The 27,110-nt window shown below is 39.8% G+C and overlaps 3 protein-coding genes across 3 annotated transcripts; 2 read left to right on the forward strand and 1 right to left on the reverse strand.

Moving 5' to 3' along the window:
* The first annotated feature begins 428 nt into the window (after positions 1 to 428).
* Positions 429 to 3,709, forward strand: LOC119731120. The gene is made up of 5 exons (XM_038204141.1): positions 429 to 447; positions 2,056 to 2,289; positions 2,630 to 2,767; positions 3,284 to 3,670; positions 3,703 to 3,709. Exons 2-5 carry the CDS (start codon positions 2,240 to 2,242, stop codon positions 3,707 to 3,709), a joined length of 582 nt encoding a protein of 193 aa, XP_038060069.1. The 5' UTR covers positions 429 to 447; positions 2,056 to 2,239.
* LOC119723944 lies at positions 3,668 to 5,854 on the forward strand. The gene has a single exon (XM_038194865.1). The coding sequence runs from the start codon at positions 3,774 to 3,776 to the stop codon at positions 4,944 to 4,946; it is 1,173 nt and encodes a 390-aa protein (XP_038050793.1). The 5' UTR covers positions 3,668 to 3,773; the 3' UTR covers positions 4,947 to 5,854.
* A 1,370-nt stretch (positions 5,855 to 7,224) lies between these two features.
* Positions 7,225 to 10,083, reverse strand: LOC119723953. Its single transcript, XM_038194876.1, has 4 exons — positions 9,651 to 10,083; positions 8,395 to 8,510; positions 7,999 to 8,125; positions 7,225 to 7,461 (listed from the first exon to the last, which is right to left on the reverse strand). The coding sequence occupies exons 1-4, from the start codon at positions 9,982 to 9,984 to the stop codon at positions 7,415 to 7,417; spliced, it is 624 nt and encodes a 207-aa protein (XP_038050804.1). The 5' UTR covers positions 9,985 to 10,083; the 3' UTR covers positions 7,225 to 7,414.
* Positions 10,084 to 27,110: the final 17,027 nt, after the last annotated feature.

Below are 27,110 nucleotides of genomic sequence, written 5' to 3' on the forward strand. Positions count from 1 at the left end.
ACAGATAGCAAAAATTGTCACTATACAAAGCACTATGGGTAATCGAGTTGGTAATGAAAAATACGCACAGTACAGCTGTTCGGCCGGCTGCGAAGCTAGCTCGCGTCACAGGCCACGAGCCATAGTTAAGGTACTAACTTGTTATTATTAATTAAGCCTTGGATTGCTATACGTTGGCCAATAATGGGGAAAACATCAACAGGATAACATTCTTCCCGAGAAGTTCATTGTAATTTTCCAACTTTTTGTACACATGTGTACATAATGATAACCCGTATCCTGCCTTGTCCTTTAGAACTATTTTGTGCAACATGCATAGGCCTACTTGTATAGTCAGATAGTCGTGTTCCCTAACGTGGCGCACTTCGACGTTTCACTCGACTTTCCTCATGCAGTGTTGCCAAACCTCTTTGTTGTAAAACTTGAAATTGCTTCAGTCAAATACTGGTACTAGTACCTTAATAACATGCTGTTTAAAATTTGTGAACAATTTCAGTGTCACTGTTGTGCCCATTCTTGAAAATCACGCATTCTCGAGAATGGGTATGCACATTCTTGAGAATGTGCAACTGGATAAGGATCCAGTTGGCAAAAAATAACTCTTCCAGATTGAGCGCACATTCTTGAGAATGCGCGACAAGATAACGGTCTTGTCGATGCCGAGCACCGGCTGCGCTTGGCAAGTCTAGCTGAATCCTCGTTCACTGATTCTTAATCGTTATACTGTTGCAACGCAAGGCGCTGAAAAGTAGAGTGGATATGAAAAGTATACACGTATTGGGGGAGGGGACCGGGGGAAAAAATAAGAATAAATAAGAAAGAATTCAGATTTCTGGGATAATAAAAGGGGGGGGGGGACGTAGGAATGAAGAATGTGAAGAATGAGAATGAATACTGCGACATCCCATAGTGCTAATGCTATTTCCCATTTAAATTGCCACCAATTTATTGTTCACACCCCACCATAACGTCGCAGAGCTGGATTCTATCTAGTCTAAAGAGCAATTTTGGCAGCTTCTGGACATCGTTTTTTTTCCGTGGCACGCATATGATACATACAGGGACTTGTACTTGTCTAGCCTAAACAAAGCACTTCCCAGACTAGTTCCCAGTCCTCCGTTATTACAAAACTTCCCATAAGTAGGCAGGAAAAAGCAATAATAACAGGTTTAATATATAAAATTATCGTAGTTATACGAGTACAGAAGCATAGAACATTTTCTTTCCTCTTTATATGAATTGTTTCCCTTTTAACCGCTATACAATTCATTTAACATAATTATGTCGTGCAATGTTTGTTAAGATTGGGCAAAATTCATAAATTGTGCACGTGATATTCCCACCCAATCTTAAGAATGAGCGCTCATTCTTAAGAACGCGTGCTCGTTCTTAAGAATGGGCGCTCATTCTTAAGAATGCGCGCCCATTCTCGAGAATGCGTGATTTTCAAGAATGGGCACAACATCATGAAATTAAGTCCGAAATTCAAAACGGTGGCGTCTGGAAATTGGGCACAAATTCAGCTGAGTGTTCCCTAACGTGGCGCACTTGAACAAATCTCAGAAAATCCCACATTAACATTTAAAAATTTCTTTAAAATTGATAAATTCTGATAAATCATTATAACCTACACTTACATACCCAGCTACAAGTTTGTGGAGAAATTATTTTCTTATTTTTGGGCGCATTTTAAAAGAGTTCATTGTGCACTTCAAAAAAAATCGGAAAATCATGCCCAAATAGAATTTCATTGGAACTTTGTAGCGGGTACGTAAACTCAAGATTTATGAACAGGAATGTTTAGAGCTTGATGAAATTTCACTAATTGTGAAATTTGAGGTAAAAATGTTGCTCTAGCAAGGCACCGGAGGCGCAAAATCAAAGTGCGCCACGTTAGGGGCCGCGCCACGTTAGGGTACATCAACAATACGTGGTCCACAGATAGCAATATAGATGGTCAATTTAAGGAAAAGTGTTAAGAATTTTGAAATTTTAATATGCATGCAGCTTTAAATTTTGGGTGTAACTTTATCATGTTTTTTTGTTTTCCGGTAGGCTTTTATTGTGTCTCCTGATGTGCTGCTTGTCGACATGTCCTGTACAGTCTGCACCTTTATTCTCAACCATCTGCAGCTAGTGTAACATGCATGGCACTTCATGACCTCAACTGAATAGTGTGCACATCAAGTTTTCCTCAGTAATCAGCATTTTCTCTCCAAGTGAGATTGTGATATCAATCATGCATTGTGCAGCAGCATCCTGTGTGAACAATTCAAAATACAGGGATAGGTAAGGATTGTTGATTTTGACCAACTTACTAAACCCTATAAAGTGAACTCTCATTATTCATGTAGCAAACTTAAACAGCGAAATTACAAACAGGACCTTCATAAAAGAACGCTGCAAAATAAAATAATTTAATGAGACTCGGGATCTCAGATTTTGCATTTTCTCTTTATAACAGGATTTTGCCCTGATAAAGAGTGCCCTTTACCAGCGGCGTAACTAGGGTCATACTTCCAAGGGGGCACCCGGGGGTGCACACATTTTTCAAGGGGGGCACTGAATATATCTATTTTATACAGTCTGTATAATTTTGTATAATTTTATCCCTTATATAATTCTTCAGGTTGATTGTTATGCCACATGTAATTGAACTACAGTTCCATAAGGCACATGCAGAGGACTACACTAAATGGGAAAAGAAGCTTGACAAGACGGATTACAGGGTGTCACAGTACACAAGAATTTGCAGTAATCACTTCAAGTAAGTCCTTCCTTTTTAATACATGTACTTGTTGAAAACTGTGCGGTATTCTTTGTTAGTTTCAGTTTCATTCATTTTGCATCATACATGTACTTAGTTCATGTGATGCGACAATGTTCACAAACTGTATATTCTCATGATTCTATTGCGATAGGTCAATTGTAAGTTATCATATTCTTGTATTTGTATATTTTCTGATGATTTGCATATGACATGTTTGTGCATGGAAGAACAATTTTGATTATCTGAAATGTCATAGCATGGCTGTTCTGCATGCATCTCCCACCGTAGTGTCTGTAAAAATCCAGAATAGTTGCAAGAATGAGTGTTGTTTTAATACTTGACTCAGGTTATGAATTTGTGCATATTTTGAGTTTATAGATTTGTGCACAAACATGGATGCTATCAGCAGCGTTTGCTCTTTGTTAGGAGTTAGATCTCTAGTAATGTAATTAAGCTCTGTGACTTTTTCACCTTTCTTCCCTAATAAAATGCTTTTAACATTTCACATCACAGGTATGGTAAGCCATTAGCAGGGAGTTCTGTTCCTACACTGTACATGCGTTCCTATCCGGACTGGGCATTGTCAAGAAAACAGGCAGCTAAGGAAGTTGCAGCAGTAGAAAATGGACTGATTTGTCATGCATTGGTGCATGTGTGTAAGTATCTGGACCCACAGACAACAACTAGACTTGCGGAGCAGCTTAGAGTACAACCTGGAAAGAACAGTGACTGTATTTTCCAAAAATTGCTGTCCATGTCTAGTACTGAGGCTAGACAGTTATTACAGCAAGTTGCACCAATTGTGCCGGGAGGAAAATGTTTAGAGGCCCTCCATATTTATAGATATGGAGCCTTGTGTGAAGGGACCGGTTGGTTATCGGCTCAGTTTCAGCCCACTAAGTTTGACTCTGTCTGCGCTAATAAAAGGAAAGACTGTAATCCTTATTCAATACCTGCCTTCCATTCATATGCCAAACCTGAAACATTCAAACAGTCCACAGAGATGGTTCATTGTGGACACCAGTGTAATAGAAAAGAGGGTGTAGCTTGGAGGAAGCACAACAATAAAAAACAAAGATTAACAGCAGTGGAATGTAAAGAAGAAGTACTTTATGAAAGTTTCTTCCATGGAGATTCAACTCTTAGGGAAACACAAAATATCCAGCTAAGTGAAAAAATCACTGAACCTGAAAGTGCATTGAAGTGCACACAGCAGATCATGAAAGGACCAAAAGTGTCAATCGAGTCAATAAAGCATTCTGATGAACTTATTCAGCTTCATACCGGGTTGCCGTCATATCAGTACTTCAAGTGGATTTATAAAGAAGTTGACAAGGCATCAGAAAATATGAAATATTGGCATGGTAATGGATCAGAAAAGGCCAAAAAATATATAGAAACCAACCAGAAAAAGCCTGGACCAAGTCGGGTGGTGTCTAAAGAAAATGAACTCCTGATAACTTTAATGAAGTTAAGACTTAACATGATGGAGGAGTACCTGGCATACCTTTTTAATGTTAAGCAGCCCACAGTCTCCTCCATATTATCCACATGGATTCCGTTGTTGAGCCATGAACTGTCTGGATTGATTTACTGGCCTGAAGTGGAGGAAATCAAACTTTGCTATCCAGATTATTTTAAGAGATGGCCAGGCATTAGAGCACTATTAGATTGTTTTGAAATCCCAACCCAGAAACCATCGCATGTAGAGGCAAATACACAAGTATTTTCATCGTATAAGAATCGGGCCACCACCAAATTCTGCCTTGCTTGTACACCAGGAGGATCTATCTCCTTCATATCACCCCCAGCAGGTGGAAACATGTCGGACAAGGAGATTGTCATTGCATGCAACCTTCCCCAAAAATTCTCCCCTGGTGATAAGTGTATGGTTGACAAAGGTTTCCTTATCAAAGGGGAGTTGTTGGAGTATGGTGTTGAACTTATCCATCCACCTTTTGTACATAAAGGCCAGCCTTTCACTGAGGAAAAGAATAAATTGAGCAAGCAAATTGCACATGCTCGAATTCACATTGAGCGCGTCATTGGTAGGTTACGTGACTACAAGTACTTGTCAAGTGAAATACCAGTGTCTCAACTGGATTTGATAGGTCCTGCAGCTAAGGTATGTTGTGCTCTTACCAACCTTAAAAGTTCTGTTGTTGGAAAGAGTTAGTGGTGAACAAAAAATGCTACATTTTAATAAAATGTTCACCCAATAGTTAATGTTTATGATGATGTGAATGTTGTTTAATACAGCTGTGCATCAGTGTGCAAAAACTACACAGCTTATGTTTTTGTTGGGGGATGTTTGTTCATTTTGATCAAACAAAACTAAGATGATGATTGCGATGATAATTTAAAAAAACAGATATTAAAATGAACCAGGCCTGACTTTTTAACCAGAGGTTATCAGTTTTCATTTGAATGAAGTACTCAAAAAAAGTATGCACAATGAGAGTTATCATTCAATATGAGAGTTTGTTCTGCGTCTGTATAATTTAATACATTTATTTACATGAACCGTTTCACTGGTAATTCCTGACCCTCTCAGTGAGATAGCAACTGTGGCATACATTGTAAATGAAGTTTTTACCAATGGCATTATTGATGCTTTTTTCTTAATAGTTGTTCTCATACAAACTGATTATACAATGTTTACCAGAGGATTTAAAATATTTTACAAACTTGAATTTGCAATAAATATGGTAAATTTTAGTTTAATGAATAATGAACCCGGTGAGTAGATGTATATACATGTATATATATATATATATGAAAAAATATATATATGTGCAATTAATGCCCTTTAGTTTATTTTAATTAATAAATTATTAAATACATATACAACTGTAGAATAAGAAATCCAATGGATTAGTCCCTTTGGAGACATATCTGTCATTATATTAGTTCTGTTTGAAAAAGTTTTACATGTATATACCTTCCAGCATTCTTGTTGAAATCCCTGTGCAGTGCTGCACTACACCTTGGAAACCATACCCCATAATTAATTTGTGAAGATTCAAATGACAATATATATACATTGAACTGCAATAAACTGTGAATGTTTCATACAGAAAATCATTTTCCTTATTTTGCACCTTTTTTTTACAAGTGTTTGTTATGAAAACAACTTGTTCTGGAAAATCTGTCTTTTTCCTCTCAAAAGTTATATATTTTCCCCCAGTTTAATAGGACTGAATCATTCTACATGTACATGTATATAAGGGTTGAACATGTTATTTTTTGTTCACTCAAAAAGCCAGTGGTGAAGTATCCATTTCTAAACAGAATCCCCCATCAGTTTGTCCACTGTGCAGAATACAATCAAAAGCCCTGTCGATGAATTTAAGATTTAAAAAAATGGAGGTGGAGTTTTGGGTCAAGGAAATTTGAACAACAATATACAATACTTGCTTTAAGGTTCAGTTTGCATTTCCTTATATTTCAGTGCAATTTTCTTTTCTACAGCTCCAGTTTCAAGCTCAGACAGGACTGCATTGGCCCAGAAACTTGATGCCTTGTGTTTCATTTGATTGATTATTTCATCATTTCTGTAAACACGTTGTATCAACATACTATCTTCTTTTGCTTCAGTCATCAACACAAAGTCACAGTATTTCCTATCTGTGCAGAACAACTGACACTGAACCTGGGCATAGTAATTGTGGGTTGTTCTCAGGCTTACTTTGTCTTCGTCAACTGTGAGGCAGGTTTTCCCTTTGGATGCATATTGTGTTACAGTTAGTGATTTGTCTTTAAAGGGACACTTCACTTCCACAAGTCCTGCTCCACAACACTTGCAGTTTACATAACCATCTGGACTGGCTGCAATAAATGGGTGACTACTGGATATGCAAAGTCCAATCTTTTCCAAGTTGAAATGTCTATGTGTTCTGCGCATCTTCATCAGATATTTAGATTTTGCTACAGCTTCATGTTTTTTACCATAGATTGTGGCTGGTGATACAAAGTCCTTATAGTAAGACATCACAGTGGCAATGATGCTATGTGTGGAGCCAGTAAGGTTCCCAGATTCATCCACGTGTTTCGTAACAGCCCCCATGTTAGAGGCAGTTATGCGCCCAACTCTGTGTTTGTGCCACATATGTGATTCTGCCTGTTGACATGTTGATTCAGCCAACCACTCTCTACTGCGACCACTACAGGCCATCTCTTTTGTCATAGCTGTGTATGTGGCTGCATCAGTACCTGCACTTTTCTTCACTTCTCTAAAGGCATCTACAACAGATGAAACTCTAATTGGTGAAGATGATGATATATCTTCATCTAATGTGGAATTTAGATGATTGATATCCGGCTTTGATGTCAATGTTGGGTGAACATGCCTTTGATGTGCTGCATATAAGAGCACTGCAGCCTTACCATTTGATATGTCAGCCAAACTATCTAAATCATAATCGCATAGCTTTCTTACTTTCTTGTTAACCACAGCGCGGGGATCAAACATGTCCCTTCGACCCTTCCTATTGTCACACATTGAAGATGACACTTTGGGTGTTTTAATGTCTTTCAGGAATGCCGATGTCTTTAATTTCTGGTTAAGATTGCTGCTGCTTGGCCTGTGCCACTGTTGAAGCTGGCTTGTGCATGACTCACTGGAACCACATTCCACTTGTTGTGTCACAAATGACAATAGTGCTGCAACGTGTTTACACATACCGCTGAGCCTAAATTTGTTAAGAGAAGGGAGATAAAAAAGAAGAACATAAAAAACAATAAACAACAGAAAACAGATTGTTGCACTTCAGCCTTTCCAAACTACACAAATTACACAACAGACCAATTTTGTTCAGAATGATTATTTTTCTTTCTCAATCACCATCTGTTGGTAAATGGTAAACTAATCAGCCCTCCCCTCAAAACCCCCCCAAAATTAACTTGAGTGTGACACCCTACAGCAGAAGCACACTCAGAATTTAAGAACAAATACAGCAGCTCCCTTTTGAATGGGAAATTCAACGTCAATGCCCAGTTTCAGTGATTTCAAGTTTTAGGCTTGTTAATGCTTCATTCCAATTTTGTGAGCAAAACTAATTTATTACCTTAAGTGTAATGGCAGATTTCACAAATGAAGAACATTTGCGGAGTTTGTGACATTCGCATGGCTTTGCATTTGTGTGAAGTGTGAACTTGTCTTTTTTTATAAAAAATTACAGTTTGCAACTTCATATGGCCCATTTGTGATGTACGGTCATGAATCTCACCCTGCAATGCAATGACAATCTGCCTGATGTATAACACCTGTATTTTTAAATACAAGGATCCACACCATGTATGGCTGCTCATGAACTCTTGTTTGTGGTACAACCAGTCCTCGAATGTAGCTGAGCCCTGTTGAAAAAAATAAATAAATGACTTGTTAATTCCCTCATTTGTCATTTGCAGATTTAGACACTTTGTAAACATATCACACTTCAAGAATTAGTACACTGTACATTGTATACATGCACATGTACATGTAAATTTTTCCACCACACCATTCATATGTACTCAGTCAATGGTCAAGAGAAACATGTGATAAATACAGTGTACATGTAGAACAGCCCCCAAAAGAAATGTGGTTGCAATCTCCCATTCATTTTGATATTTGTCTCACCTACAATATCACTGATGTGGTGGTGTTCAACTGTGTGCACCCTGCCCCTGGAAACTGCCATGCTCCTTCCTTGACCGAGAGATTTGCTGCCATCTGTACTTATCTCAAGTTCTTTGTTTCCTGATTAGAGGAATTAGGTTTTGCAAATTAGATAGCTTTCTTAATACATGTACATGGTCGTCACGGTGATGGTCTATATGTATACATGTAAAGTAGCCTTAGTTTAGGGCCACGCTACTGGACTCCCTCCATATCAGTAGCCCTATAAACATGTGAAAAAAATCACAGGGGGAAATTTTGAAAACTAGTTTTTTCCCTTAAACTATGCGCCGTGAAATTTCACATACACTCTCACTTACCCATGCCAGGTGATTTCTCACAAAAAGTGCAATATCCTGATTTCTACTTTTCTCTTAACTCAAAATTTCTCTCCAACTTTGGAGCCAAATTTCACGAAAAGTAGAAATGAGGATATTACCCTTTTTGAGAAAGAGCACATACAAGGCATGGCATGGTATATGGTGAATACCCGGTGAAAGTGTATGTGGAATATCAGGGCTCATAGTTCCGGAAGAAGAAATATATTGTTCAAAATTTTCCCCTGTGATTGTGTACACATGTGTTTAGGGCCAAGGATTATGGAGAGAGTCCAGTGCACTAGGCGGCTACTACTACAAGTAGGCCTAGTAACTTGGACCCAAATATCACTTTTTTAATATGGCCGTTTTCCGTGACATTTTTTTTGGGGGGGGGATAAGTGTGGGAGGTCAGGGGGGTCGATGTGCAGACATTTTGTACCGCGATCCGTAGGGCTTTCACTTGAACCTTACTAGCCTATCACCCGACCATGTCCAAATATTAAAAAGGTGATATTTGGGTCCAAGTTACTTGGAATACTACTACAGTATATAAAGATGGTACATGTACATAATGTACCATTACTATACTGTACATCATGTACATGTTTGTTGCAAAATATACATGACAATTGTCAAAGGCTAACACAGTTACTCATTGGAACTTGATGCACTTTTTACCCAAATTATTATATTAAACATTTTAATAGTAAGCAAATTTCAAAAAAAATCATTCCAAACCATTTTTCACACTCCCAGAAATGTAAATTGTAATCATGGTAATCAGGTGATAAATCCCTAAAATCACTAAGTGTCACCGTCAGACTAGACCAGGTCAGACTAAATCATTTTCTTTGTCTTTGAAGACTGTAAACGTTACATCATACATGTATGAGTGACTTACGTGTCCGGAAATAATGGTTTACTTTTTCTTCTGTAATTGGTGGAAGATTTGCGGATGTACCTTCCCAGCCATCGAGAGTGAGGGGGTGAGGCAACTTAAATTGTTCTCCAAAGCGAAGCTTTCTCTCCCGGCTTTCACGTCTGCTCAGTTCTTCGTTACTGGCCGTGGGCACTATGGGGAGTCCCAGCTTCAATGCATAGAACAGCCGCTTTTGCAGACAGTCTTTAGAACCGCTTTTCGGAACGTCCACTTTTGACAGAAATTCCTGCAATGTTTTCACGTCGAACTGCCTGACACATCCCCAAAGTTCTTCATCAGTGACTTCAAGGTTCATGCTGAACAAATTACTCAACTTCTTAAAACGATAAAAATAAAATGATAATTATGGTTACACTTTCAAACTAGGCGCTCTTTGTACGTACGGGTACGACGCGACGTGACGAAATAGTATTAACAAATTTCCTTACCAACAATTTTTCCCACTGTCCTTTGCGCGCGCATGCGCAGTGGCAAAATCGAGCTATCTGTTATAAGGCCCATGGACAACGTTGAACAAAAGAGGGCGCAAATTGGATGCTGCCGCGATGGCAGGTAGTGAGTGTGATGTAGATTGATTGATCACTTTATTGAAACTGGATTTGACACGTAGGTATTTGAATATTGCGATTTTGTCGGCTGAATCAGTTGCTCTTGCAATAGACTTTTCTCCTAGTCATGCAAAAGCTTTTAATGTCAAATGCAAAGACAAGTTCAGGTCCTATTTGCCCCAAACATCCCCCCCCCAATCACATCAATTTCACGTTCTCTTGTGTCAACTACCGTGTCTTCCTCACAGCTGAATCGGTGCGGTGTTTCAACTGCGGCGAGTTCGGGCATGTCAGCCGCTCCTGCAAGAAACGACGACCTGACGATGACATTGACGAACGTGACCACGGTGAAGTATCGAACAAACCAGACAATCCAATCAATCCTCCCCCAACCTTTGTCCACAATAAATCGAGCGCCAAATATCCTCCAAAAAAACCCCCAAACCCTCAGTCCCACCCGAGCCAGCTTCCTCTGCTGGGGCCACCGGTCCTGCGCCCGCGCCTACTGCCGCGGTCGGGGCACCGCCTCCGTGAAAGCTGCGTCTGCTGCCCCGGCCCCGCCCCCTGGTAAACCACCAGGACTGCCTACTAAAACAGCCAAGCCGCGCCCAGTCAGGCAACTGGCCTCATTTCTATCCCGGAAACACCCAAATCCCACTCCAAATCTCCTAAAAAAACACCTCCACAAATCCCTCCAAGTCAACCATCCATCCAAACCCACCGGCGGAGATCCTTTCCGTTTGGGGATCACCCCTTCGGCTGTCACGTCTCTTCTCTGACATAATCGCTAAAGGAAAACCAACCAGAAGCAAATCGTCCTCGCCTCCACCTTCCAAACTTGTGAAACTGGCCCACAATTTCACCAAACAAACACTTAAATCCTCAATGATCCTCGCACCGGATGGCTCTCCTTCCCTTTCCCCAGCCCTCGACACCCAAACACCCGTGCCCTCCTCGACCGCCGCGGAAACGAACACCGTCACCGACTCCATGCTGTGGGAAGACACACACATACCGAAGATGATTTCATCCCTGAGACCATTTTCACCACAAAAGGTCCCCTCTCACACAAACAGACGATTAACTTTCTCACCCAGGTCGAAACCAAAAAAGAACTAGAAATGTGTTTGTGGACAAACACAAGCTGTTTCGGATATTTGAAATACTCTGTGCACGTGATGAACACTTGATGAAGTCACTTCAAATGTCATCTGCCAAGTGAAAAGTCAATCAGACATATAGTGCCAAAGTATGATTTGAAGAAAAACGTGTACAAACCCTATGGGGAAAAATTCATCTTTAATGTGAAGTAACCTTACACCTGATGATGTCACGATCACGAATTTCTTCTAGGACCATCTGTAGGTGGTAGTCTAAGTGTGTACTAAGTCTAACATCGATCAGATTTACGAAAGTGCCAAAGTAGAATGTTTTAAAACGTGTACAAACCCTATGGGGAAAAATGCATCTTTAATGTGACGTAATCCAACACCTGATGACGTCACGATCACAAATTTCTTCTAGGACCATCTGTGGGTGGTAATCTAAGTGTGTACCAAGTCTGACGTCGATCGGATTTACAGAAGTGCCAAAGTGGAGTGTTTTATAACGTGTACAAACCCTATGGATAAAAATGCGTCTTTAATGTGACGTAACCCAACACCAGATGACGTCACGATCACGAATTTCTTTTAGGACCATCTGTGGGTGATGGTCTAAGTATGTATCAAGTCTGAGGTCGATCAGATTTACGAAGAGGCCAAAGTGGAGTGTTTTAAAACGTGTACAAAACATATGGGGAAAAATGCGTCTTTAATGTGACGTAACCCGACACCTGATGACGTCACGGTCACGAATTTCTTCTAGGACCATCTGTGGGTGGTGGTCTGAGTATGTATCAAGTCTGAAATCAATCGGATTTAAAAAAAGTGGCAAAGTGGACTGGTGGAAGAAACGTGTGTTAAACCTATGGAGAAAAAGTCTGAAAAAGGAGAAAAAAAGAAAAAAAAAAAAAAAGAAAAAAAAAAATCTTAACGAAAACAATAGCTGTTTCGGTGAGTCACCGAAACAGCTAAAAAGACCCAGATCATCCAAAAATTCACCTCTGACGTCCCGGGACTTGTAAAACAACTAAAACCCCTGCGAAACCATCCACTCCTGCAAAAGAGCATGCAGCAGAGGGTTCAAACAACTGATCAGATCACTTGATATTTAATTTCTCTCTTTCTCCATGGAATTTCAATTTCTTCACTTGCTTAATTTCTTTATGGCTCTGTCGTTCCTTAATTTAAATACCGGGGATGCTCCGCTGCAACACTGAGCGCCTCTTTTCAATTCTGTGTTCATAATATTTGTAGTTATCCTGATATTGTGTTTTTGCAAGAAACGTATAGCCTCACGGAGCAATGTCCCTGTTGGAACACATGGCATTATACTCCCATATATGCCCCCGATTCGTTCAAAGGATCTGGTGTCACTACTCTCATTAAAAGTAGTACTTTTAATACTCTGGATTCCAGTGTAATTTGCCGCGGACACATCCTTTACACTTAACTCGAATTTCGGAATACTATTTATCACAGTTACAACGTTTTAATTCCCCAAACTGACAATGATGCAATTCAAGCCATTAGTGATCCCTTGGATCATTGTTCTCAGTGTTCCGATCAGGTCATTTGGCCGAATTCATAAAAACTAGCAATGTTTTTTTCTAGGCTTTTGCTTACATCTTCATACATAAAAATAAGCAGTTGCTAGCAAGCAAACGTTTCTAGTTTTAAGCAAAAGCAAGCAAATGCCAAATGTTCCGATCAGGTCATTTGGCCGAATTCATAAAAACTAGCAATGTTTTTTCTAGGCTTTTGCTTACATCTTCATACATTAAAATAAGCAGTTGCTAGCAAGCAAAAGTTTCTAGTTTTAAGCAAAAGCAAGCAAATGCCACCTGGATTAGCAATTGCCTAAAAACGTATACATAACAACCAGCTTTTGCTTGTGTTATTCAGCAATTGCTTGTAGTGTTACAAGATCCCCACATGATAGCTTGACCTCTCGCTTGTTAGTGATATTAGAGACATCAGAGACGATTTCATCATGTTTATGCCCGATATGATTAGTTTTGTTGCCTAAACTTACTTTAGAACTGTATATATAATGTAGATTGAGTACGGTATTGAAAATTCAAAATTGCATTAGAGAGTGGTTCAAAGATGTCTTTGTCTTATTTGTATGTTTCGTTTTGGACAGATTTATCATGATTAAAGTAGTGCTGAGTGAACACAAAAAGTTGATGTATAAAGTGATGCAACTGCTCTTTATTTCTGTGGAATATACTGTAGATTTAGCTACACATGTTGGGTGGGACTTTAATATTCAGTAAGAAAGAACGGTAAAAGCAACAATAGGCCTACTTGATCAAATCATTTCTAACAAATGTAAAATTACAGTGAAAAAAAGAAGAGATTTAGTAGAAAAAATACAAACCCTAAAGCGGGCATCGGCAGAAGCGCAACTGGAGGAACAAACTCCCGTTGAAAATGCGGAAGCCATTTTGTTTATGGTAGGGTTTTCTTGCCCTTTCAGCGCATCGAAGACAGGAACACAGATTGATCATACGATTTACCCTTTTCATTTGCGTCCGTTTTCTTCTTGACCTGTGCTTTCATGTTGGCAACCTTCTTCAGTATTTATTTGTCATTCATGTTTTCCCCGGTGTTTGTAGCAATTGTTTTTGGAATCCTGAAGTGCCCTCTGTTTCTTTTCCTTGCCACTTGGTAGTTGAGATTGGTCTTATAGCACAGGGTGTTTTGGGATGATTTTGACCAAAACTGCACTCACTTGTTGATCATATTTGACAACAGTTTGATCATGCAGCCATTTTGGAAATTGTGTGGGTAAAGCCAATCTGCTTCTATAAAAAAAACCTTCAAATTTACGCATGCCTCATCGCACATGAATAGCACTTTATAGAACCTACAAGCAATTGCTGGGCTAGCTTGAGAAAAAGCAAATGGTTATTTATACGTTTTTAAGCAATTGCTTTTGCTTCGGCTTCTGCTTGATGAACTTTTGCTTTTGCTCGGTGCATCTGCTTAATCGCAATTACTAGTTTTTTTATGAATTCGGCCCATTGTTCTGGGAGGCGATTTCAATTGTACTGAATGTCCTACTATTGGTCGTCTGTGTACGCCCACTGAGCACAGACGCCAAATCTTCACGGCTCTCACAAATGCCATCAATATGCTGTCTTTTTGTGATATCTAGTGTGGACTGCACCCGTCCGACAAAAAAAATTACTTGGTCAAGAAACAGTCCCTCCCGTCCTTGCGGAATATCCCAAGCCAGGTTGGATCGTTTTACTCCGATCTTCTCCATCTGTGCGTTTTTGCAAAATTATCCCTTGTTCTCTCTCGGACCACTCCGCTTTTTTCCTTTCTTTGACACCTCCCAGCGTTAGAGAGAGAGGAAGTGCATATTGGCACTTTAATCATTTTCTTTTAGAAGACCAATTTTTTTATTGATATCATCCGGTCCTTTTGGAAAGACTGGAGGAACCAAATTTCAGATTTTTCTGAATTTTGGTAGTGGTGGGACCTCGGAAAGATTCATATCTAAACAATTACTCAGATGTACAGCAGCAAAGTTGCCAAAGAAGAACATGCCTATTTTGCCAAAATTAATCAAACTATGGACAATTTGCAGTCCACGCCGGATGTCACGCCGGAAACTATTGAAGTTCTTAAAGAACAAAAGAATAACTTAAGAGTAATTTCGTGTAAATACTTCATATAAGTGTCCACGCTCAAAAAATCGAATTTTTTAAAACTTTGAGGGATGAAAGGACTTAGGAAGCAAGTTTTGGCCACTTTTGGGCAATTTTGAGGCTGCAAAAATTCATTTTTCGCGTTATTTTCAAAGGTCATCCAGCCAAACTGCAAAGTAATTTCACAAAAGTAACTATATCACGACAAAGTATCATCCTTACCCTTACAAGAAAAAAATAAAAACACTTCTGAAAATCTCCTTTATACTATTTTTTAGACCCTTCAATTGTAAAGTAGAATTGTAAACGTCCATAAAACAAGTTTCAATATTAGGAAGGCAATCCTATGCACGGGGAAAGTGAGAAGAAAACAAATCACCCAACTATGGACCAAATAACAACTTTTTTACTATCATGTTGCAAGAAATGGCCAGTAAAAAGGAACTTAACTTGTTTAAGTAATCATTGAACTGCAAAATATATTGCTTTTAATAACTAAAAACCGCCAACTACGTCCACAAACTATGAGCAGCTGATCTCCTGTGCAGTGCAAATGGTTTTTAATATTTATCGTCTGGTACCATACATTTTGCCTTCCTTAAGTACATTGTAAGTCAGGGAACATGTCAGTTCAACTAGCCATAGAGGGCGCACTTCGCCCAAAACTTGTTACGGCATGTACAGGGGGGGGGGGTAAATGTCTCCGAATTTCGTTTTAATGTTTGATTGTTGTTTCTAGTATGCCACTACATATTTTGAAGGGGGCAGAACATTAAAAAGTGAAAAAAGTGAAATAATACCCACCCCTAATAGCATGCAATACAAGTAGCGATCCGAGACCTGCCCCATGTTACCATTGTAATTATGGTTAATAATTTACAACTTTGATATTTAAGATAACCTTAGCAGCTACAGCATGTATTGGAAGTAGAGATCCAAGATCTGCCCCATGTGACCTTATATTTAATTATGGTTAATAATTCACAACTTTGACATGTAAGATATCATCATCAGATAGCATGCAATAGAAGTAGCGATCCGAGACCTGCCTCATGTTAATCTTTTTAATTACTGTTAATAATTTACAACTTTTTACATTGCGACAAAGTAGTTCATTGAATAATTATGCTGCGAGCCTGCACCAATCAGGAGCACGAATGTCGTAGGGTCTGGGCGCTTGCGGCTTTGTTTTGGGGCAGTTCGCAAGATGACTGCGTTGCAGTAAGAACCCTACATTTTGGTGCATTTGCAGAGCTTTACAAGATCGCTTCGTCGCAGCAGGAACGCCAAGTTTTGGTGCACAGTTGCTGACTCTTGGGCGGTTACCGATTCGTTGAATTGCAGTGCAGATGATTAAGAACGCTCGCGTGCGCTGGTGCCACAGGTTAGTATACAGGGTGAGTTAAAGAAAGATTTCCCTTTGGATAAGTTTTTGACACTCACAAAAACGGGAAAGGTTACCAGTTTTTCTCTTCAGCCAACATTTGGTCTGGGTATTGACCACAGTAAAGTTTTTACTGATATTCAACCTTGCATTAAAATGATACAGGCCTTCTTTGTGCCCACCCAAAAACACGAGCACCAAATTATGTTCACCTAGGTTGCGCACACCACCAAGTAGGAGTGTTACTGTTGCCATCAGTGTGAGGGAGGACTTTCTGGAAGGATACGGGCTTGGACGTGTCAGAGGTGACGTCACTGCACGGGGGCGGGACGTTAGTCGGCGTGCTCGGAGGGGTTTGAACGTCAGCAGAGTTAGTGTTGATGCGCCGCAAGGTGGGCCAGAATTGCCTCAAAGTGTGCAAAATTCAAAATTGGTGCATGCGACATTTTCAATTTTCAAACTTGTTTGAGAAAGAAAACAGCCTGAAGACAATTTTTTCCACCAATATGTTTTTTGGTAGGTATTGATAGTGTCATAAACCCCTGTGAACATGAAAACAGTACGAATGCCGCTCTTAAAACGATCAAAGTGGCAACTTTGAAAAACGCGTTGTGACTTTATGAAGGAGAAAGCAGTCAACTTGTAAATTTGACCAGAAACGCTCGAAAGTGTTCTTTTGTGTGATAAAGGATTCCCGGCGATTCCTGCCAAGATTTTAATCTGAACATTTGTACCAGCCTAAGCTTTTCATTGATGCCATTTTGTTTCCAGAATTTTCTATAATGCGTGTACGTGTGTTCACGACCATTATATCCATTTGTTCGATTACGTCTGACAACAGATTTTGACGATCAATGGCCGATTATGTCCGACCCATTATGTCCGACCCATTATGTCCGACGGCCGATTATGTCGGACCCACTGTGTCCGACTGCCAATCATGTCCGGCCCATTGTCTCCGACAGCCGATTATGTCTGACGACGATTATGTCTTACCCATTGTGTCCGACGATGTTGTATTATAATGGTCGATTTACGCCGGATTCATTAGGTTGTGTACTGCCATTATCGTTACATGTTGGATTGACCATTACATGTTGGATGAACCATTACATGTTGGATCCCCCCAAAAAGATGGACATGAAACAGTCGAGACAGCCTTTCTCTGGCTCTAGACAGCTGTCAACTGGGCCAGCAGTAGAGGATGATTGATGACATTGTTGTGACGGCGGTATGTAAAACACAGTATGTAAAACACTTTTTTGTGCACAAGTGAATAGGCTTTGGCTGGAGGCCCAACTTTCCCAGGGGCGGCTGACCCCCAAGTGAACTCCTACAAGAAAAGCGACCACACCATCTCAAACCACAAGGTTCACTTTAGGATTACATGTAGTTTCAAGGGAATTGGGCGATAGCTTCATAAAAAAAGTTAAGAAACAAAAAAAGGGACTTGCGCGTGAGCTCCTGCGCAGCCCGCAGGGTTAATTTGATGTGAGTCTCGAACACCTTGGAGAGTTGTGAGTATTTTTCCCGAATTTCTGAATTGTGAGCATTTACCATTGGGGTCTATGGAAGTTTATTACTGGTCTGCAACCTTTAGATGTGAGCGTCGGGAATAATTGTCAGGTCTGGGAACCAGACTATGGTCTTCGCAGTGTGCCACCAAGAGTTTGCAAGGGAGAGTTAATTTTGATAAATTAGGCCGTAATTGGGGCCCGTTGAGAGTCGAGTGGAATGTTTTTGTTGCGACGAGGTAGGTATTTGCATGTATGCACAACTGAATATTGAGTTTTCTGTTCCTTCCACTGTCACTGTTGTATCCATTTTTCTCATTGATATCAAATAAGATATTATGTGCTCTCAAATTTTCAATGTTTGAATTGCACCGACCCCAGCAAAATATTTGCACTGACGACATTCCGGTAGCCGTCCGGGTGCAAATTTTTTTAAAGTAAATATCAAGTGTTTTTTATGAAGTTGGTACTCAAATTCATTCAAAGACTCTGACATTTGTTCACATTCAAATAATTAACAAAGCAAACGTTGCAAAAAGATTGTGAGTAGGCCTATCAGTTTTTTCCCGAGACGAAAAGTAACTTGCATGGTCATATAATATCGCGTAAATATTGCAACACTTGATTGAGTTATAACAATATTCATTGAAACGAAATGCAGTCAGTGACTGCATGAATTCTCGTTACCCATTTGATTGACTATTATCATTAACATTTTCTGTCGTAGGCCTATGTGTTGTACATTTGAACAAGTCATTTTCGAATACATGTAATTATTTGTACTAGAGATGAGTCATCCTTGGCCTAATTGCCAAGACTGTTTACAATTAACTAAAAATAAACTAGCAGACAAACAAATTAACAAGGGCACAAAGGCTACAGTCCAATACGATGTCGAACGTACACCTCTGAGTCCGTTTGCGTGCCACTTCGTGCAAGTCCGTGCCGATGCGGGCAGATGCGCGCCAATGCGGGCCAGTGGGTTCCAAATCTCCTTTGTTTGAGTTACCAGAGATGAGTAATCTTTGGCCTTAATTGCCAAGACTGTTTACAACCAAGACTCTTTACAATTAACTAAAAATATACTAGCAGATAAACAGATTAACAAGGGAACAAATGCTACGGTCCAATACGATGTCCATTGTGCACTTCTGCGTTTGTTTTTTTGGTAATGGAATACCGCCTCTCAATGAGTCCGTTTGCGTGGCAAGTCCGTGCCGATGCGGGCCAATGGGTTCCAAATCTCCTTTGTTTGAGTTACCCGCGCCCGGGGACGCGCGCAAATCGGATTTAATCCATGGGGCCTAAGGACAAAATATTGTATTTTAACATAACCATAGACTTGGTGCTAAGTCGGTAAATATAATCGGTCACTGGCTCCATGCACGCAAAATATCACTGCAATGCAGGTAGTCTGGTTCCTAGATGATGCTGACTATTTCTGATAAAATTACCGACTTGGAGAAAACGTTTTCAATTTTGTACATAACATATGGGTGTACAGTCGAGTCTCGTTATAACAAACTCATTCGGACCTAGCCAAATTGTTTGTTATATCAGAATTTTGTATTAAGTATTAAGAGGAACATCAGTCCCATTCATTGTGCACATAAATGCACTGTCGGGACCAAACCAGAATTTTGTAATAACAGAGTTTGTACTGATGAGATTCGACTGTATTGTGAATCGCTAGCGAATTCTATGCGAGCACTCTGGATTGGTTCAGATTCTAGAGTGTATTGTGGTGAAACCTATCCTGACACCATTTGTGGCGGAACAGGCGGGTGTTGGCAGGAACCCGAGGGCGACTGGTCTTATTTATCCCAGGACTCCAACCTATTATCCCACAAACATGTTTATTAGCCTAACGAACGGATGAGCGGCTACCCATACGAAAGGGGGGGGGGCAATTAAAGAACGGTGGACTAAAACTAGGGGCTGTTCGTTTGGTGGAAATATACCACCGTTTTGTGATTGAGTAATTAATTGAATGGAATTAGAGCAATACAAGTAGCGTCAATAGGCCTCAAAGTGAACTCAGGTAACCCTCACGGCAGACCTATGTATCCCTCAGTGCATGAACCTGGTAACCCTCACAGTGAATCTAGTAACCCTCACATAGACTAGTGATTCCAAAGACGATTATAGATATGATTTATTCAAGAATCTCAATCCATAGATTTTTTTCCATAATCAAAGCTTAACAATAATTTACAATACTCTACGGTAATGTACAAATAACAACAATGCACGAGGCAATAAATTATGGACATATATGTTACATATAGGCAATAACCCTCACTGGTTATAACAAGGGTCAACTGCACCCTTTATAATAAACTTAGTCTTCTGTAACCCTCACGTGGTCAACTGCACCACGGAATAATAAACTTATACCAGTTTAATGCCTGTTATTATCACAGTTCAAATTACCCTCACACAGGAAAGGTAACCCTCAACCCGATTTACAATATAAGCCCTATGTACATAACCCTCGCACAAGGAAGGTAACCCTCAACACGATTTATCGTCAAAGCAGGCTGTACTATTATATTATATCCAAATAACCCTCACACGAACTGAGCGGTCCCAATAATCCTCACACAAGGAAAGATAACCCTCAACCTGAGTTATACAATATAAGCCTTACGTGCAATAACCCACACACGAAACACGATGTATTGTCAATGCAGGTTGAACTACGCAATCCAAATAACCCTCACGCAGGCTGAGCGGTCCAATAACCCTCACAGGAAACCAGTAACCCTCACAAGTGCTCAGAACACGGCAAAGAGTAAACTCGTCAGGCAAGCTCGTTCAATGATTACGGCAATGATCGCCTCAGTCGTAAAACCCCACCGAATAGGTGTCCAACCCACGACAAGCAATTTACCACCGAATCACAGTCTCACCAGCATCTCCAACCAAGCCCTTTTGTTCTAGCACTAATCAAGACACAACGATCAGCCTTAGTTTTCCCTACTACATGTAGTACTCCACCTAAATCTTTGTCCTCAATTATCTTAGATAATCGACACTGAATAAAAAACCCTAGAGCTAAAACTCTACTTAAATGCATTAGATAACACTTAGCTTAATGTTAACTAAACCCTGAGATTCAACTCCCGAACCCGGACGCACCAGAGCGTCCACCGTCAGAGATGAGCTCCTACTCCCGAGCAACAGCAACGAAAGACCTCAACAACGGCATCGCGATTTGACTCGTCCCTACCCCCTAAGCTTGGCGTCTTGCAACTTGGCAACAGCACCAGAACGCGTTCCTACTGCATTGACCCCATCTTGCGAACTCCCGAAATGATCTCTGGACCCCACGCTATAACATGCTAATTCGCGCATGGCCTCCGCAATACGCGATGCGGATTGGTCAATGCGCACCATGAATTATTCATCTCCTGATCACGCAGCATAATTCATTCATTATTGGTCCGCAAGTCTACATATATACCTGCACCCTATACAAGTCTACATATATACCTGCACCCTGTTTCGTCACAGTATTCTCGGCCGCCACCGAAGATCGTTCTCGTTACTTCGAGGGTTTGTACTTTGTGTTGTGTAACATTACAAAATGCATTATAGGGTATACACGACTCAAATAATCAAGTATATCACAATGATAAATTTTATTTCTATACACGATTCACCAAGCCAGTATTGGTCGTTAAAACGTCGCCAGATCTGCAAACATGTCCCTGACGTATTGAGAAGAACTCCCCAGGTAACGGAATGAATAATTCCTCATTTGCATAGCGGTGTGCGATTGGATACCACCGCAAAAATGCACTGCATATGTATTGCGCTGCTTGCATATATGAATAACGGTGCGAGAACGTAATCGTCAAGTCGTTAGATTTGTCGCAACTGGGCCGATTACGTACTAGTCTTATACCAGCCGCGCCGATGCATGTTCGACTTAAGTTCGACACTTCATTGATTTATTTTTAAAAATACGCTCTTCTAAGTTTAAAAAGTACTCAAAGGTTTTTTGTCTCCATGTGTGTCTGGGAGAAAATGGAATATGTACTCGCCAAAACTCTACTGAATATTGGTCATTACATGTACTAAGCACTCTGTTTCTTGCCGAATGATTGTTCAATTGATGTACTTAACACAATCAAGAAATTTATTTAAAATCAGATTCCAATCACCACGTATAATAGCATGAGTGTTATCCAATCGTTTAAAGTTGTGGGAATATCATTATAAAAACCAGGGTCATCATTATTTGGTCCATACAGGTTGACCAGAGTAATTATGTATGTACTGACCAATTTCAAACTCCACAATTAACGAGTTACCATTGTCATCATTCTGGACCCACTTAACTTTATACTCAAAATTATTATTTCAAAGAATAGCAACTCCCCTGGGAATTAGGCCTACTCCAAAAAGAACTAAAAAAACAAAACCATCACTCCAAACCCCAAAATGGGCGGAATTGATGGATGGTAAAAATGCCAACCTTGTTTACACAATCCCAGTATAAAAGTACCAAAAGGCAGATTTGTAAGCCCACTTTCCCTTAGTTTTTTTTTTTTGGGGGGGGGGTATATACTTGCTAATGTGGCATACAATTCCTATCTTTGAAGTTGACAGCAGAGGAAACAGGGAAAAAAGACAAGACGTACCTCCTACATTTAAAATACATAAAACTGTGAACATAGAGGGGATGGGGGGGGGGGGCGGCGTCGGCTGCACCACCTCTGGATCCGTTAATGACTAGTAAACATATGTACGCAAACGACCGTGCAAAATAGTACGGTTGGACGACCCTCAACTCCACTGAAATGTTTCTGGTTTGGCCATTATGTAGCACGATATGTGAGAGAGGGAACCCCCCCCCTCCCTCTTTTGTGTTGGTCACTGTGTTACCATAATCTCAGAAATTCTTTTGAGATATCCAGGGAGCCCTAACAATAATCTAGGGTGTGAATAGGGTATAGGGAGGTGAGGGGTAAAGGTTTGGCGCGACTTACTTATTAATTATTCTTTGCCAGTGTGCAACTGAAGTTCGCATCGGAAGAACCCCCTTCGTATACGTGCTACCACCCGGAATGCCGAGCCCAAGCAAGCTGCTTCGTGTGTTCGCCTTGATCTTGATCCTGATTTTCCTGTTGGAGGTCGACCAAGGAGGTTGGTACCTTTTTTGTTTTCATATTTTCCCCTTCCCCGTAAAAAAACTTGCCAAAGGCGGTTTCTGTTGTTGGGAGCCATATATACTAGGCCTATGCCTCGGATTTTTCATTATCGTTGTTCGCCCCAAATTTCAGCGACCTTCATATATTCGTAGACAGGTCATTACTCTCTGATTTCCGAACAGTGAACATCGTTTCAGTTGGAGTGAAAATTCACACCACCGAGCTGTAACTAGGAAAAGTTGATTTGGAGTGAAATTCCTTAACTCGAAACGATCGAGCTTCACCGGCTGAGTTTGAATTTTGGCTGTTCACTTATTTACGGCGTTAAATTCGAGTAATATTCCACTCTAAATCGTCGGATTAATATCATTTCACTCGTTGGAAATGTTATTTAAAGAAACAACAGGCGTAGTAGTACATTATTATTTCGGTATTAAAGCTTGTGGTGAAGTTTGGAGCAGATACGCCCAATTTGCAATTAGGCAACCCGAATTCGAAGTTCATCAGTAAGAAATCGTGTTAATTTCCAAAAAGTGAAACTTATTTCGTTAAAAGAAACCTAGGGACCAATTTTGATAGGGTATTACTGCAAGGAGAAAGTCAACTTAACCGATATTCGATTGATTAAATTCGTTCTAAAAGTCTAGTTAGTTTCAGTTCATTGTGATCGGAGCATGATTCTTTTTTCTTCACAAAATGTAAACACTATGTTTTTCTTTTATTCCCCCTTATGAACAAGAATGTTCGAGGAGACGAAGAAGACGCGGATCCCCTGAACCACAACCTCCAGGTAAGAACTTTTCTAACGTGACATCCCCATTTTATGACAAACAAGGCCCAAAGAATAAGTGTGTGAGCTGTAAATACTGCAATAAGCACTTTCACCGGTAATATGCCCCCTGGCTTACGGGGCAAATTTACACGCCTTGCTGTGTACACATCATTGTCAATCGAAAATGTATGTGCTTCAAAGTCATTAAGCGTTCATTTCGAAATGCGCACGTGTCTATCAACGTTTGTTCTTATTGCCCTGTGAACAAGACGGGGCACACTGCCGTGAAAGTGCTTATTGTTTTCTTGCAATCAGTAGCGTATAAGTACCAGATTTGGGCAAGGGGGGGGGGGGAGGGATGTGCACCCAAAACAGATGTCAGTGCCCCTGGTGCCCCCGCCCCTGTTAAAAATACGGAATTAAACAAAATATCATACAACTTTGGCTTCAGGGTCCCCCCCCCTGAAAATTTTATGCACCCCAGGTACCCCCACTGAGAAGTTGGGGCGGATCCATCTTTGGCCTCGGGGAAAAAAAGGGAAAAAAGATATGTTTTCCTCAACAGCACTCTTTATTCCAAAAATCGATCAATTGACTGGTCGTTGAGATTCACTTTTTAATTTCTTCTAAATGACAGAAAGCCATTCGGAAAAATTACAAGAGTTGCTTAGTACCAGTACGATTTTCAATCAAAGTAAGCTTTTAATAATAATTTGATAGGTTACTTTTGGGAAAATGCAAATGATCCTATATACGCCTGTAAAAGGTACATGCATTGTTCTCTTTTTAATCCCTCTTCTTTGGAATTTCCCTTGTGGGGTAAAGTACGTTCCACAAAGTAACACACCTACGTTCCCACACCCCTATGTTCCGACTGCACACGTTCCTATCTCTAACCCTAACCCTTACCTTAACCCTAACCCAAACGAATGTAACACTGCATTATGTGCGGTTTTTAAACTATTCTCTTTCCAGCTCCAGTTTTTGCATATTGCCCCGCTGATATGCAACACACTACTGATGATGCTAATGGAATGAAAATAGTTGACTATGCCACACCCCTGTCACCAGGGTTTTCCGTCAGGTACATTTTCAAATATTTTTTTATGAAGAGGTTCTACTTAAGTTTGACTTTAATTGTTGCTGTATGGAAAGATTCTGTTGCAAAGTGCTCTCCTTGCTGCCTTAATGTATTTTTGTTGCATTGTGTATACAACATATATTTATATGACTATCATGCAAATAATTCCGAATATGACCTAATCTAACTTTGGCATATCTCTCTTCTGGACAGACTGTTTCGTACCGTAAGGCACTCATCAGCAGAATGACAAAACAAAAAAAAACAAAAAAAAAAAACTACACGACATCGCATGTACATTTCATAACTCTTTATGACACCATGCCAAATTTACAGGATAAAACATATTTCTTACTTAAAGAAAACAAAACATTAAAGTAACAAACAAAACTTTTGCCTACTTTTTCATTTGTTTTTACGCCATGAAACTTAGTGGATAGCTAGATAATAATAATAATAATAATACTGAACATTTATATAGCGCTCTAACTGTCATAGAAAGTACCACAGCGCTTTACACAAAATTGACGAAAATCCCCCCAAAAAACCACCAGAAAACAGAACAAGAAATAAACCACATTCAAAATACATGAGTAAGTAATAACAAATCTATCAAATTAAACAGATCAGTTAAACAGATCAATTAAACAAATGGGTTTTCAGGGATTTTTTGAATGTTGCTAGTGAGCTAGAGTGGCGGATGATATAGGGTAAATTGTTCCAGAGTTTTGGGGCAGCAGCGTGGAAGCTTTTTTCTCCAGTGGAAGTGCGAGTTTTGGGTACATGGAGTAATCTGGTGTCAGTAGATGATCGGAGGCTTCTGGTTGGCTTGTAAAGCTGAATGAGTTCGGTTAAGTATGAAGGTGCAGAGTCAGTGTTAAGACAGAAGTTTGAAGTTGATTCGGTTGGGGATTGTCAGCCAGTGAAGATCGTGGAGGATAGGAGTGACGTTGTCATATTTTCCAGCCCGATAAATCAGTTTAGATAATGGTTCTAGTATGCAAACTCCGCAAAGACTTCACCATGACGACATCGGTTGATTTTTTGTATGATTTTTTTTCATATTTACAATTTTAAGTGCATATTGTAAAGTCCTATGTCTAGAGAACTGAAGTCCGATTGGGTTGAAACTGTGTATGTAAGTAGACCGGGATGTGTTATAGGTAAAAATTGAAGTGACTCATCATGACGTCATCGTGTGAGTTTTAATTTTTTTTTCATTTTTGGAGATTCAAGCCATATCTCACGATCGTAACTTGGAAAATTCAAAATTCTTTTCGTATTATGTTTGTTAGGTAATAGGTATATTCACAATTTTTTTTTTTAAAAATGTGTGATGTCATCATGACTTCATAAAAAAATGCGATTTTCAAAAAACACACATCAGGGAAAGTATGATCGCCATGAAACTTGATGGATGGCTTGATAATGGTACGAGTATGCAAATTCCGAAAAGACGTCACCATGACGTCATTGGTTGATTTTTTTAATTTTTTTTTCATATTTACAATTTCATTGCGCTTCCAAAATTTAACACTTTTTTTTCATTGGATTGACTTCAACCTTGGTACAAACCAAGGCCACAATGCAAAAATGTGTATTGATAAGTTTTATCAAGATGACGTCATCGCAGGACATGTGGCGCTATCATAAAGCATTTTTATTGTCTCATATTGAGAAAACTATCAGTCCAAATGGGTCAAAATTGCGTACAAAGGTAGTCCGACACGTCTGATTTAATATTGGTTTATTTCTGTTGGACGATAATATATCTCACAGACACAACATGCTAAATTTAAAAAAAAAATGGACCGTATACAATGTCCTTTGAAACGTTTTACATGCATAGTCTGGGACGTGTTATTGAAAAAAAGCATAATGTTGAAAGCAGACATAGATCTCTAGTTAGCTGTTACCGAAACAGCTCTTGTTTTTGTAAAAACAAATTAGTTAGCTGTTTCGGTGTACACGCCGAAACAGCTCTTGTTTTTTTTCGCTTTTAGAGGCGTGGAATCCATTTTTAAAATGGCGGGGGGGGGGGGCACTCAATGTGCCCACTGTGGAAAATTTTGACCACTTTTCATATAATCAATCCAACTTAGATAGCTCTTCTAATGTGTTGGATCTAAAGCCGCCTTTATAGTTGGAAGTGATTGTTGGTAAACCCTTTTTTTCTTACACTATGCATTATTGCCTCATCT

Source organism: Patiria miniata, unplaced genomic scaffold (genome assembly GCF_015706575.1).
Source record: "Patiria miniata isolate m_02_andy unplaced genomic scaffold, ASM1570657v1 HiC_scaffold_1, whole genome shotgun sequence".
Classification (NCBI taxonomy): domain Eukaryota; kingdom Metazoa; phylum Echinodermata; class Asteroidea; order Valvatida; family Asterinidae; genus Patiria; species Patiria miniata.

What these genes read in the sequence shown, in the direction of transcription:
- LOC119731120 (XM_038204141.1), top strand. Translation starts at nt 2,240, where the DNA reads ATGCATTGTGCAGCAGCATCCTGTGTGAACAATTCAAAATACAGGGAT. An exon ending in AATTCAAAATACAGGGATAG is followed by an intron (nt 2,290 to 2,629) that starts GTAAGGATTGTT and finishes ATAATTCTTCAG; the next exon opens with GTTGATTGTTATGCCACATG. An exon ending in ATTTGCAGTAATCACTTCAA is followed by an intron (nt 2,768 to 3,283) that starts GTAAGTCCTTCC and finishes TTCACATCACAG; the next exon opens with GTATGGTAAGCCATTAGCAG.
- LOC119723944 (XM_038194865.1), top strand. Translation starts at nt 3,774, where the DNA reads ATGGTTCATTGTGGACACCAGTGTAATAGAAAAGAGGGTGTAGCTTGG.
- LOC119723953 (XM_038194876.1), bottom strand. Translation starts at nt 9,984, where the DNA reads ATGAACCTTGAAGTCACTGATGAAGAACTTTGGGGATGTGTCAGGCAG. An exon ending in AAACCATTATTTCCGGACAC is followed by an intron (nt 8,511 to 9,650) that starts GTAAGTCACTCA and finishes TCCTCTAATCAG; the next exon opens with GAAACAAAGAACTTGAGATA. An exon ending in ACCACCACATCAGTGATATT is followed by an intron (nt 8,126 to 8,394) that starts GTAGGTGAGACA and finishes TTTTTTCAACAG; the next exon opens with GGCTCAGCTACATTCGAGGA.